Genomic DNA, 14,177 nt, shown 5'->3' with positions numbered 1-14,177 from the left:
TTTTACTCTTTATTTACTGACTATGATTTCACTCACCTCAGGCATGTCCTGGCTCAGTTCTACACTTTCACTTCTATTTTATATCTACCCTCATCTCTATTCATTTTATTAATAAGCACATGAGTCCAGAAACAAATTAGCTTCACAGATTGTTTGTACTTATCTTTCCTTTTTGATGTCCCTGGTTGTAGTTGCATAACTGAGAAGAGAAACACAATTTTTTGTTACTGAAGCAGCTTTAATGTTTTTTTAAAAATTTTACATTGTTACAAAATGAACAACTTTGCCATCTTTCTAGTGGCTCTTTTGTTTTGATTTCAGATTGTGGTTACCACTCCTTTTAAAACTGGTAGATCTGATGTATATATTCCAAAATACTGTAGCAGCCAAGAAGCAGATTGTCATTATTATGGCTATATATTCAGTTCTGTTAGTGAAATGATTGCCACAAATTGTGTACCAAGAGACACCATTGGCTGGTAACTTTCCTCCAGGTAAGCAGTGGAAGTCAAAATATGCTTCATCATAATTGCTGGCACAGAGATACCGCTTTTTCTGCAAGACCTGTCAATACAAGATCCAATTATTTTCTTAATCCTTTCACTTGAAATATTTGATTCTAGTTTTTAATTATCATAATCTCTTGGTGATTTGAAGATCTTAGATTTTAAAACTGCTATACATTTCTAATAAATATAACAATTCACTTTAATTTTAACTAATGTACAATTTTTTTGGCATTTTCTTTTTGGAATAATATCCACAAATAAAGACAATTTGATAGTTTTCTCGCTTACTAGTCCAAAAGCTGTCTGTACTGGAACTGTTTCATCACAAGGTCCAACACGTTCATGGAATCCTGTTGAAATCTCGTTTTCTGGGTGGCCAAAAAGGACTATTCCCAAAAAGAGAGAGTAATGGGCCACTAGGTGTGCAAGAATTAATTTGTTCCATCTGCAATCAGTTCCTGAAAGTTTTTTTTAATTGACAGTCAACATTAACAAGTTGATGATTTCAGTTTATTATACATTTGGATATCGGGAAATTTTGCAATTTACACCAATTCATATTATTCATTCACTTATCAATGCACTGTATGTCATACAACATACCACAGAACAGAACACTGAGGGATGAGAAATAAGAAAAGATATATATTGGAAACTATGTCATTATAAATTTGTCTTTTATTTACTCATACATATCATGTTCTATAAATCTCATCTTGAAGGAGAGCCTTCGGGGATGTGAGATTACACTAACTGTTGTAATGGATAGGCAGGTTATCCAGTTTTGGGAGTTGCGAGCAATTAAAATGGCACTTAAATTGCTTCAAATGTGTTTCTGTAAGTGTAAAAATTACAGCGTTTGAAACTTCCCGACAGATTAAAACTGTGTCCTGGACTGGGACTAAAAACTGGGGCTTTTACTTCTGGCAGGCAAGTCCTTTACCAACTGAATTGTAGAAGCATGAGTCATAACCTACCTTCACAGATTTACCCTCATCAGTACCATTATTCTAACTTCTAAACTTCTGAGAAATTCTCCTACATACATCACAACTGTACAATTTTTATACAGGACATGTCACAATTAGTTGTGGCCACTTGCAGCTTCAAGATGAGAAGGGTGCTAGTGCAAGTGCAAGATCTGTGTACAGATCTTATGACAATTAATTGTGATAACTGATGTGGGTGAAAGTGTATGAGGCAGAAAGTGTGGGGAGCTCCAGTGATAAGTCAGGGGATGGAAAAATGTTTGTGAACTGGTCCTGTGCATAGCTTAAGCTCCTAGAAGAAAGTGTGCTATGGAGAAATTCGTTAGCCGCAGCTGTGGTATAACATTCATACCCATCTGTTACACTTGTATCTCAGAAATGATTTACCACACCACTTGGCTGCACCATTGTAGATGATACTAGTCTTTTGAAGCTGATTTACAGCAGAAAGTATCAGTGACCAAAGAAAAAGAAAGAAGTTATAGAGACAACTGCATGATAGAAATGAAAATAAAACAGTATGGATAAACTTTAAAGATAGAAAAAAGCTGGAAATAACATAGTTTTTATGAGCATTAGTGAATGATTATTTAGGATGGGAATAGAATGTCTGGCTACTGAGAAAAGTTTTCAGAATGCTGAGAAGCTACTGCAACATTGAAAGAGTGCTGTGTGCTTATTACAGAAATGTGCACAGCCAGTTACAGAATTGTGTGAAGTTCTGGGGAAATGCAAGTTTATCAAATTGATCATTAAAATTAAAAAATAGCAGTGAATATAATGAGAGAGTTTACCAATAAGGATATTGCAGGAATAGTATTAAGAATTTAAAATTATAACCCTTCTAGGACTATACATGTAAGAATGTATGTGTATTACCTGAAATCACTCTGGTAGTTTACTGCATTAAACAATAAACTTCACAATTATGGAAATATAAGTGTGAATGATTTTCATAACAGGACCTTGTACCTGAAAAGTGTATGTTACAAAAAAAGGTAAAGTCTGTGACTGGACTATTGGTCTTATCACATATAGAGTACAGGCTTTCATCACAGCAAAACTAGGAGGGGGGTGGGGGTGGGGGGTGGGGGGTGGGGGGTTGGGGGGTGGGGTACCTGGTCCATCATCCCAGCTGATTTTTACTCCCGGGATAGGCCCCCAATACTCATTTGACAGCAGGCTGAATGGACCTGGGGGCATCGTGAAGGGAATGGAATGAGGAAAAATCTACAACCCTATCTGGGAATATACTTGGGTCCTCCAGGGCCAGCATCTAGTCATCTGCTCATTAGATACCTGTGGCAAGGCCACCCATATGATAGTAGTTTGTTGGGAGGGGGGGGGGGAAGGGGGGGAACAAATGGTGACTTGTAAGTCCAGTTCTGACCCTATTAAGAACCTGCATAACACTATCTTTTAAATTATTTTCTTGAAAGAAAAACACCTAACTACACTATATTTTTCCTGTCCCTGATAGCCACAATAGCGAGGTGATGGAGATTGGGGGGGGGGGGGGGGGGGGGCAGCCCTCCTTGACCCTGGGTATGAGTGCCCTGGTCCACAGTCACAAAAAGTATTTTATTTCAGCCAGAAATAATTTTCAATGTCTTGCATGCAGAAATAAAGGACATAAAACTATTAAGTTTATTGGATATGATGATGGAAAATCCTTGTTGGAATGTAAATAATGGAAGGAGTAGAAGTAACAACTCACCATTTACTGAGTGGTTATAATTAAAGTGCAACTACTCACTGTGGTCCTGTGTGGGCTGTAACGTCTCATCAATGTCCCTTGTGCTCTTTCTGAACAAATTGCGTAAGTTCTGTTTAATAATAAAATCAACTTTTTGCCTTTTCCACATGTTTGACTCTTCTTGCTCGTGTCTCATTCCTAATCCATTACATATGGATAGAATTCTGTATGTCATTCTTGCATTCACAGTGGCAGATTCAGATCAGATGGTCAAACTTGGAACTAACTTATTTCCTGTGTAAATCGGTTCTGCATTAGAATATCTACCAAATTGTGTTGCCATACAATAATTACAGCTCACAATGTATGTCTGTGAGTAGTTGCACTTTAATTATAAGCACCCAGTAGTTAAGATGTTATCATCAATAGGTACATAAAAAGACTGAGAATACTTTGAAGAAGAAGAACTTCTTAGCTGAGATTGATTTAAAAACTTGATTGTAGATATCAGTTTTGGTAAAACTAAATTACCATCTTCAGATGTGTAATAAAATTATAAGAAGTGATGCAAAAGTTATACAACTAATGCATCATTAACCTGTAGATTATTTTTTCGTTCTTTTCTTTTCTATGTATAAGCTATATGTAAACTGAATGAGTTATAGACACCGCCAAAGGGAAATCAATGAGTTGTTTTGTGGCAAGGACAATGTTTTGATACATTGTTAAATACATGTGTGAAACAAAGTAAGAAATATGCTCTTCAGTTTATTAATTCATGTATCTTTATCCTTATGATTTGGGAAGTGGTAGCATACGGATGTATGCTTGGGTCCGTTGTACCAGCATTGTTAAAAATGTGTATTTTCACCGTTCATTAAAAGTGTTATAAAAAGTTATTAGAAAAGAAATATTTATTCACATGTTTATGAGATCAACTCTTATCTGTTCATCATTTCACTCACCACCGAGATCCTGCATCAAGTGGTTCAGTGCAGACAAGAATAATTTATGCGTTATCCAGAGGAGCGTTCCTGCATTGACATTGTTACAATCAGGACTAAACACAATGGAATTAAAATGAAGATCGGCAACTTCAATGGTTTCGGTGATTATTTGGTACCGTGTACTACTGGAAGCAGCAATAAGTAATTCAAATTACCTTTATTGACCTTGAATGTAATGATATTAAAGGTCTGTTGATATTGATAACAGTTAAAGTTCACCCAAAATTGTGGACAGATTCATGAATTACCATCAAATTTCTTTTCAACTATTCTTTACAATCAATCTTTTCAATTATTCAGGCAATTATTAATCAATTTCCATTGCCACATACCTATTCAATAGCAACCATTTAAAGGCCAGAGCTGAGTGAAATATGAACATATCTTTCAATTGTTGAGATAAAAATTTTTGAGGTTAATGATTCATATTATTGTTATAAGGAACTGATGAAACTTTCATTGTATTTGTTATGTGTCTGTGAGATTGAGAATGATAAAAACACTGAAAAGCAAATTAAAATTAAATTAAGTCAACAAACAAGAAGAGCCAGGAATGCTGGCTTCAGTGGTAAAGGTAGGAAGCTGCTATGCTCTATGCTTATATGGCCACGCTTGGCACCTTCACTTTGGCAGTAGATAGTCTCTTTTCCTTCCAATTAATGTCCTTTATAGGAAGAGCATTTCTACAGAAAGGACAAAAATTTGTACAAAGTCGTCATTAAAGTGCAAGATAAGTCATTTAAATTCTATAAGACTGTGTCAGATAATAGTCAGGTTCATTAGTGAATACACAGCTAAATCTACTTTAATTGGAAAGTACCAATACAGACAAAATTTCGTATTTGAAAGAATTTTATTCATAATTTTGTTAAAAGCTATTTACAATGGAATCAAAGGAAATTGCCATTATTGGACATTTATTACAAAATGCAATATGCCAAGATGTCGGAAATCCGAACTTGGCAACTGTTGAAGATAACACGTCAACTCGTGAGCTGGCCAACGGCAACCAATACAACGAGGTTGGCATCCCAATATCAATAAATGATGACACTGGTAATGTAACTAATCATGATGTCACTTTTATGATGCTCGATGAGACACTTCTCAGTTCTCATTGGGAAATATTTTTTCAAATACTGAAACTGAAACGCGTAACAGCAAAAATTCCTTTGATTACTTGCTGGCGACATCGTGAATGCAAGAACAGGAAACAGTTCATAGAAATAATGTAAATACTAGTGAGATACACAGTTTGACAAAACTCGTGCAACAAATAACACAACTTGAGGGTATGACACAGCAGTTCACAAAACATCAGGAAAATATAAGGCAACAGTTTACTCAGCAAAATCAGGCATCTAACAATTTCAAGAATAATATTAGTCAACAGTTCAGAGAGATGAGAAAACTATATGCACTGAATTATCTAACAAACTATCTGGAAAGTTGACAGAACTAGATGAACAACTAAAACAAGAAATAATTACCGACATATCCTGCAAAATAAGTATGTTCGTGGAAAGAGTATCATCCATAGACGATAAACAGGAACAACTTACAGGTGAGTTATAAAACCGTAGTGAAGCATATTTCCAAATTCAGGAGACGCAGCCCCAAGTGGACATGTCGGTAAAAAATGTGACGAACGCAGTCAGCAAACTGCAAGCTGTGGATAAAAACTTACCTACTGAAGTACAAAAATTAAGTCTAAGAGTGGACCAGTTAAGTTTAGAGCCAAAATTTGCCATAAAAGAAAGAGATGAGATATGTGCATCTATAAAGGAAATAACTGAAAAAGCTGAAGCTGGGATGCTGGATAAGGGCAGCACCCTTGCTGAAAATATAGTGTCAGAGTGAAAAATTTCTATAGATGCAGTAGAAGAAGCTCTAAAAGAGAAGGAAAGTCAATTTCTAGCTAAAATAGATTCAGGTTTAAAGAAAGCAGAGGAAAGGTTACAAGGTGATATTGCTAAAACTACTGACATTCCATAACAACATTTGACAGAAAGCAAACCCATGCTTTTAGAGAAGTTAGATACTTTCACTGGTTACCCACAACACATGGCTAGCCTGCTGAAGGAAAATAGTGAAGGTTGCAGAATGCATCAACACTTGCTGGCAGCTGTAACTGTCGAGCAAGGCAGTTGCCATGCACTACGCTACAAGCGAACATAAATAGGCCTGTCACTGACAGTGCGGCGTTTGTCAACATTACTTGCAGATGAAGGATTACTTAGGTATCAACAATTTCTGGTATTTACCACTGAAGAGAACAAACCCCTGGCCTTTATCAGAGCATTTTGAAATGTTTTACCTTGTACCTAGACTGAATCCGAGAAAATTGGGTTTGTTGTTGGATACACACAGGGAAAAGTTCTACTATGGGCTATGGACATGGCACTGCATTGAACAGTTTGAGAGAATCTTTCAGGATAAATATCAGCCTGAGGCAAAACAATTGGTCTGGTCAAAATGATAAACAAATGACACACAACAATTTTGTGAAAAAAATATACACAAAAAGCAGATTTTATAAGAGCTTACCTTGCATTTGTGGCTTTGGACTCCTCTCAGATGTCCATATAATTGCCAAGAAGACAGTGAAGATGATAAAGAATGTGACTTCACTGTGAATTTTTGCAATATCATGCAAAGGGTGATACAGAGGAAGGAACAGCAGGACTCCACCTGGAGTACCCAACAAAGCTGCCAGAGTGCAGTTTTTAATCTCTTGAAGGAAACTAGAAGGAGAAAACAGATCTTTGGGTATGTTTAATTTCTTTCTAATTAGCTATCTTAAAATAAATCTCTTTCCTCCCCCCCCCCTCTCTCTCTCTCTCTCACACACACACACACACACACACACACACACACTGAAAATGAGAACAAGACAACAGTGATTTTTATACTGGCAGTATTAGGTAGTATTTGAACCTCCCATGACTGTATGCACATGAAACAATAGTTTTGGTAGGTGAACATGTAAAAACCTCTGCTACTTGTTGACAAAACAGTTCTGTGCATAATCATAGAACCAGAAGCTGTGTTAACATGCATATCCCCCAAAAGATAACATATACCCTGGAAAACTGCACAACAACCAACAGCCCGAATCAAACTGGGAAGTATGTAGACCTCTTTTAGAACAAATTAAAGTTTTTTCTGATGAATTATAGTTTTTATTCATTAAATGTTTTCCTTGTAAAGTCATGATGTAAAATCGTTGTATTTTATCTAATGCTGCATAATTATATACGAGGGCTATCCACAAAGTACATTACGTTTTGGAATTAAAAATAAATAAAGTATTAGAGTTTTTTTTAATTATATACAGATGAAAGCCACACTTAAATACTACTTTTCTACAGAGTTGCCATTTAAATTAAGGCGCTTATCGTAGTGATGGACGAGCTTGGAAATTCCTTCATCGTAAAATTCGGCCACCTGCGCCTTCAACCACGTGGTTACCTCTTCTTGGAGCTGTGCGTCGTCATCAAAACGCTGCATAGCCAACCACTTCTTCATTGCTGGGAATAAGTGGAAGTCACTCGGTGCCAGGTCGGGACTGTACGGCAGATGAGGAAACAACTCCCACTTAAAAGATTCGAGAACTTCACGAGTGGCATTTGTCGTGTGGGCCTGGGCGTTGTCGTGAATCAGCAAGATCTTTGAGCCCAACTTTCCCCTGCGCTTGTTTTGTATTACTCTTCTGAGGTTGTGCAGAGTTTGGCAATACCTTTGAGAGTTTATTGTAGTGCCTCTTTCCAGGAAATCCACAAAAATCACACCTTTTGTGTCCCAAAAGAGGTAACCACGTGGTTGAAGGCGCAGGCGGCCGAATTTTACGATGAAGGAATTTCCAAGCTCGTCCATCGCTACAATAAGTGCCTTAATTTAGATGGCAACTATGTAGAAAAGTAGTATTTAAGTGTGGCTTTCATCTGTATATAATAAAAAAAATTTCCAATACTTTATTTATTTTTAATTCCAAAACGTAATGTACTTTGTGGATAGCCCTCGTACATGCAAATTAGAGTACACAATCTATTCTGCTAAATAATGTCAAATCCTTTTATTTTTAATCATTATTAAAACATAAATTACTGTATAGACTCATGGCAGAGCATATCTGATATTAATGTCAAATTTTAAACTGGCTTTGGCTTGTCCTGGGTCTGTATAAGATATCACAGGACTAAATGTAGATATAAAGTAAATATTCCTTGGAAGCTGAAAAGTATTTTTTACTGAAACTGGCAGCAGATTTTCTAAATTATAGTAGTGAGTTTACTATCTACACTTAAAAATAAAAATTTGTCCAGAAGTGCAGTGTACCTTCACATGCAGCAGAATTGATAAGAAACACATACCTGCCAGCTTTCCACCTCGCATCACGCCAGGCGGTGATCCAGAAACAAAAGCTGGCAGCAAATGTTGCATGAAAATAATATGAATTCCAAGGGACCCAATAATGGCGATCAGCAATGTTTGGGTCTGTGTCATGCCATGACCAGTGGATAAATTTGACTGACACTATATCATACGGTATGTCAATTAATATAACCAAGAGTCCAGCTGCAAACAACATGATTTTAAGTTACCTGCATATTTATATCATTCAAACTGTAGTTAATTGTTGTTGTTCTTGCTATTTTATTATATTGTTGCATTAAATACTAAAGTCCTATAAATCAAATGGTTTTAATTACTACTCTTAATTACTATAACAATATACAACTAAACTGCTTTTACAAATAAACAAATAAAAAGAAAAAAGCCCCAAACCTTTACTAGATTACTGGCCAGGTTAGTACATGAGGAGACAGACTGAAGAGTGCCATTCATATAGAGTATTGTGTTATTCATGTCCATCTACTGCAGGGATCTATTGCATATTTTACTTGGAGTGACGTGGCCTGATTGAACAGGTAGTTCCTTTTTTCTGTTGTCAAATTACATTTTGAAAGTACTGACCTCATAAATCACAATTGTTTGTGACATCTAATATTGCAAAAAGGATGTATCACAATAACTCAGATTGTGCATCCCTGATTTAGGAAAAGATTATAATCAGTATTTTATCAAAATACATTAAAGAAAATTTCTCTTGTGTTTCTAAGCAGATCATGAGACAATAATAGCATATTGATCCTGATCCTGAACAAAGTCATAAATAGGCTCAGAACTACCAATTAGCACATGCAGCTATTGTTGGTCATACACTACTTTATGATTCAATAGCTTAATACCATTTACAATGACAATTTATAAAAGTTAACTATCACAAAAAACAGCATCTGCAAACTCATCTTTTGTTACTTTAAAGTCTGTAGTGGGAGCTGATTTCTGGCTTAAAATGTCAAAAATAGAAACACTTGTAGTTAATTAATGACAAACAAGGAAACAAAAAAGAATGGTCATGGCTGGAAGATCCGGAGGTTATAACTGGAACGATTCACATCATACAGACATGTATGTGGAGGTTGTCAGGCTTGAACACCCTGTCAGATACAGAAGTAGTTATGTATGGAGATATTAAATGTTATTACTATATAGCTAAGTTATAAATTTGGTGAACAACAAGTTCTGGCACATTTGTAGGATAATGAGGGGAAAAAAAAAAAACATTTCCACCAAGATGACTTGCATGAAAAATAACAAAAATTGCGAGTAGCACATGAAATATCATCCATTCATTCCAATGGGACATAGTACAGCACCGTAGAGTTGTAATGCATGTGATAAACACATTCTTCATTTCAGGTAAGAATGTTAAAGGATACTTGTACAATGTAAATTCACAACTGCACCTGTAAAAGTGGTGGAGGTAAGGAAATACACTCCTGGAAATTGAAATAAGAACACCGTGAATTCATTGTCCCAGGAAGGGGAAACTTTATTGACACATTCCTGGGGTCAGATACATCACATGATCACACTGACAGAACCACAGGCACATAGACACAGGCAACAGAGCATGCACAATGTCGGCACTAGTACAGTGTATATCCACCTTTCGCAGCAATGCAGGCTGCTATTCTCCCATGGAGACGATCGTAGAGATGCTGGATGTAGTCCTGTGGAACGGCTTGCCATGCCATTTCCACCTGGCGCCTCAGTTGGACCAGCGTTCGTGCTGGACGTGCAGACCGCGTGAGACGACGCTTCATCCAGTCCCAAACATGCTCAATGGGGGACAGATCCGGAGATCTTGCTGGCCAGGGTAGTTGACTTACACCTTCTAGAGCATGTTGGGTGGCACGGGATACATGCGGACGTGCATTGTCCTGTTGGAACAGCAAGTTCCCTTGCCGGTCTAGGAATGGTAGAACGATGGGTTCGATGACGGTTTGGATGTACCGTGCACTATTCAGTGTCCCCTTGACGATCACCAGTGGTGTACGGCCAGTGTAGGAGATCGCTCCCCACACCATGATGCCGGGTGTTGGCCTGTGTGCCTCGGTCGTATGCAGTCCTGATTGTGGCGCTCACCTGCACGGCGCCAAACACGCATACGACCATCATTAGCACCAAGGCAGAAGCGACTCTCATCGCTGAAGACGACACGTCTCCATTCGTCCCTCCATTCACGCCTGTCGCGACACCACTGGAGGCGGGCTGCACGATGTTGGGGCGTGAGCGGAAGACGGCCTAACGGTGTGCGGGACCGTAGCCCAGCTTCATGGAGACGGTTGCGAATGGTCCTCGCCGATACCCCAGGAGCAACAGTGTCCCTAATTTGCTGGGAAGTGGCGGTTCGGTCCCCTACGGCACTGCGTAGGATCCTACGGTCTTGGCGTGCATCCGTGCGTCGCTGCGGTCCGGTCCCAGGTCGACGGGCACGTGCACCTTCCGCCGACCACTGGCGACAACATCGATGTACTGTGGAGACCTCACGCCCCACGTGTTGAGCAATTCGGCGGTACGTCCACCCGGCCTCCCGCATGCCCACTATACGCCCTCGCTCAAAGTCCGTCAACTGCACATACGGTTCACGTCCACACTGTCGCGGAATGCTACCAGTGTTAAAGACTGCGATGGAGCTCCGTATGCCACGACAAACTGGCTGACACTGACGGCGGCGGTGCACAAATGCTGCGCAGCTAGCGCCATTCGACGGCCAACACCGCGGTTCCTGGTGTGTCCGCTGTGCCGTGCGTGTGATCATTGCTTGTACAGCCCTCTCGCAGTGTCCGGAGCAAGTATGGTGGGTCTGACACACCGGTGTCAATGTGTTCTTTTTTCCATTTCCAGGAGTGTATTTACAAATACTCACGAGTTAAAATATTCTGGAATGACTTGCACGTATGTTATGGCAGGGCAGTGGAGAGAGGTTAGATTAATTACATGAACCAGCAAGCAATAACATCACTCTGTCTCTATTAAACACAGGGGGACAGGAAAAGCTGATTTATGCGGTGATGCAGTAGTATTACATATACCTTGCACTTCACAGTGATTTGCATAAGACAGATGTAAACCTATATATGACTGCAAAAGTCATTAATACTATAAAAATCCAAAATATTAAAATCTACACACATACTTTATCAAATAGTGTTGGAAAACCTAGGACAAATTACAGTAGTTGCAACAACAGTTGGCTTGACACTTCTCATATTACTTTGTACCTTTAATGACTACCGTAAGGTATGTGTAGGGATATATTAAATCTTTCATTTACCTGGTAGGAAAAAAATTCACATTGGGAGGAACATGGGGCAGCATGCAGTTTTGGCTTGTGTGGGGTCACCCTGGTATAGTCCCTTCCTCAAACCTATGAACTGACTGGCCGAGTCAGTTATAGGGGTGGCTAAAGTTTGATGTGGATTCTGAACTCTGCTGCAACTCTGCATTTTTCACATTAAAAAATCACTTGCAGAGATGAAAGAAGTGATAAGTGGCAGAAGAAATTCTAGGACAGACTGGGGATCAAATCCCATACTTTTGGAAATGTAGTCTGACAGTTGCCCACCAAGTCAATGAGACATAACTGTATTGTTTTTATAAGTCTATATAGATTAAATTCTAGTCTAGCTGCTATGGAAGTACATGTATAGAAAGAACAAATGCTGATGCATGGGAGGAACATGTAACAGGAGAAAGGTATTACTAGTTTTTGAGCTAAAACTTTTTTTTTAGTTTAAGTCGACAGTCTCACAGAACATATCCACACAGACATCCAACACACACTGACTTGTGGCCCTGGTGAAGCTGACTCATTATGAGAGGTTACTCCTGCTGACAACAGGAGGAAAAGCATGTGGCTGAGGAACAGACAAGGGGAGGGAAAAAAGTCAATATAGTGACGGAAACTGTTGCCTCTCAGTGGTAGTAGCAAGAGGACGACTTAAGAAACAGGAAAGCAGTCAGGTGGAAAATGACAGGATGGAGAAATGAAGGAAAGGGCAAGGGAGATAAAAGGGAATGAGCAGAGGTTTAGACCAAGGGGATCATGACAAAGGAGGGTATGCAGAAAGCACAGATTCTACACACATATTCAGAGAGGTTGCTAGTATGGGAGAGAATCCAAATGTTTTGGGATGCCTATTTACATAGATAGACAGCTTTTTCATTTGTCCATTACTCATCTTGCTCAATAAATACCACCAAGAAGAAGATCTACATCTGCATCTACATCTACACTACACTATGTGATCAAAAGTATCTGAACACCTGGCTGAAAATGACTTACAAGTTTGTGGCGCCCTCCATTGGTAATGCTGGAATTCAGTATAGTGTTGGCCCACCCTTAGCATTGATGACAGCTTCCACTCTTGTAGGCATATGTTCAGACAGGGCTGGAGGGTTTCTTGGGGAATGGCAGCCCATTTTTCACGGAGTGCTGCACTGAGCAGAGGTATTGATGTCGCTCAGTGAGGCCTGGCATGCAGTCGACATTCCAAAACATCCCAGAGGTGTTCTATAGGACTCATGTCAGGACTCTGTGCAGGTCAGTCCATTATGGGGATGTTATTGTCATGTAACCACTTCGCCACAGGCCATGCATTATGAACAGGTGCTCGATTGTCTTGAAAGATGCAATCAATCACCATCCTCAAATTGCTCTTCAGCAGTGGGAAGCAAGAAGGTGCTTAAAACATCAATGTAGGCCTGTGCTGTGATAGTGCCATGCAAAACAAAAAGGGGTGCAAGCCCCCTCCATGAAAAACACGACCAAACCATAACACCGCCGCCTCTGAATTTTACTGTTGGCCCCACACACGCTGGTAGATGACGTTCACAGGGCATTCGCCATACACACACCCTGCCATTGGATTGCCATGATTTGTCACTCCACACAACATTTTTCCACTGTTAAATCACCCAATGTTTACAATCCTTACACCAAGTGAGGTGTCGTTTGGCATTTACCAGTGTGGTGCGTTGCTTATGACCAGCCGCTCGACCGTGAAATCCAAGTTTTCTCACCTCCCGTCTAACTGTTATAGTACTTGCAGTGGATCCTGATGCAATTTGGAATTCCTATGTCATGGTCTGGATAGATATCTACCTATTACACAGTATGACCCTCTTCATCTGTCGGTGGTCTCTGTCAGTCAACAGATGATGTCGGCCTGTACGCTTTTGTGCTGTATGTGTCCCTTCACTTTTCCACTTCACTATCATGTTGGAAACAGTGGACCTAGGGATGTTTAGGAGTGTGGAAATCTCACGTACAGATGTATGACACAAGTGACACACAATCACCTGACCATGTTCAAAGTCTGTGAGTTCCGCAGAGTGCCCCATTCTGCTCTCTCACGTTGTCTAATGACTACTGAGGTTGCTGCTAAGGAGTACCTGGCAGTAGGTGGCAGCACAATGCGCCTAATATGAAAAACATATGTTTTAGGGGTGTCCGGATACTTTTGATGACATAGTGTATAATCTGAAAACCACTGTGAAGTATATGGCAGAGGGGATGTCTCATTGTATCATGTATTAGGGCTTCTTCCTGTTCTGTTCATGT

General features: G+C 39.4%; 1 protein-coding gene across 1 annotated transcript in view; it reads right to left on the bottom strand.

Moving 5' to 3' along the window:
- Positions 1–217: 217 nt before the first annotated feature.
- The window catches only part of LOC126259609 (uncharacterized), a 124,192-nt gene continuing 110,232 nt past the window's right edge, over positions 218–14,177 (bottom strand). Inside the window, exons 5-8 of the mRNA XM_049956520.1 lie at positions 8,575–8,779; positions 6,749–6,945; positions 798–967; positions 218–564 (exon numbers count right to left, since the gene is read on the bottom strand). Coding sequence (XP_049812477.1) covers positions 295–564; positions 798–967; positions 6,749–6,945; positions 8,575–8,779 — 842 coding nt within the window. The 3' untranslated portion in view covers positions 218–294. The remainder of the gene's footprint in view (positions 565–797; positions 968–6,748; positions 6,946–8,574; positions 8,780–14,177) is intronic.

Source organism: Schistocerca nitens, chromosome 5 (genome assembly GCF_023898315.1).
Source record: "Schistocerca nitens isolate TAMUIC-IGC-003100 chromosome 5, iqSchNite1.1, whole genome shotgun sequence".
NCBI classification, from domain to species: Eukaryota; Metazoa; Arthropoda; class Insecta; order Orthoptera; family Acrididae; genus Schistocerca; species Schistocerca nitens.
Note: the sequence above shows the minus strand (reverse complement) of the source record. Positions and strands in the feature narration are given on the sequence as shown.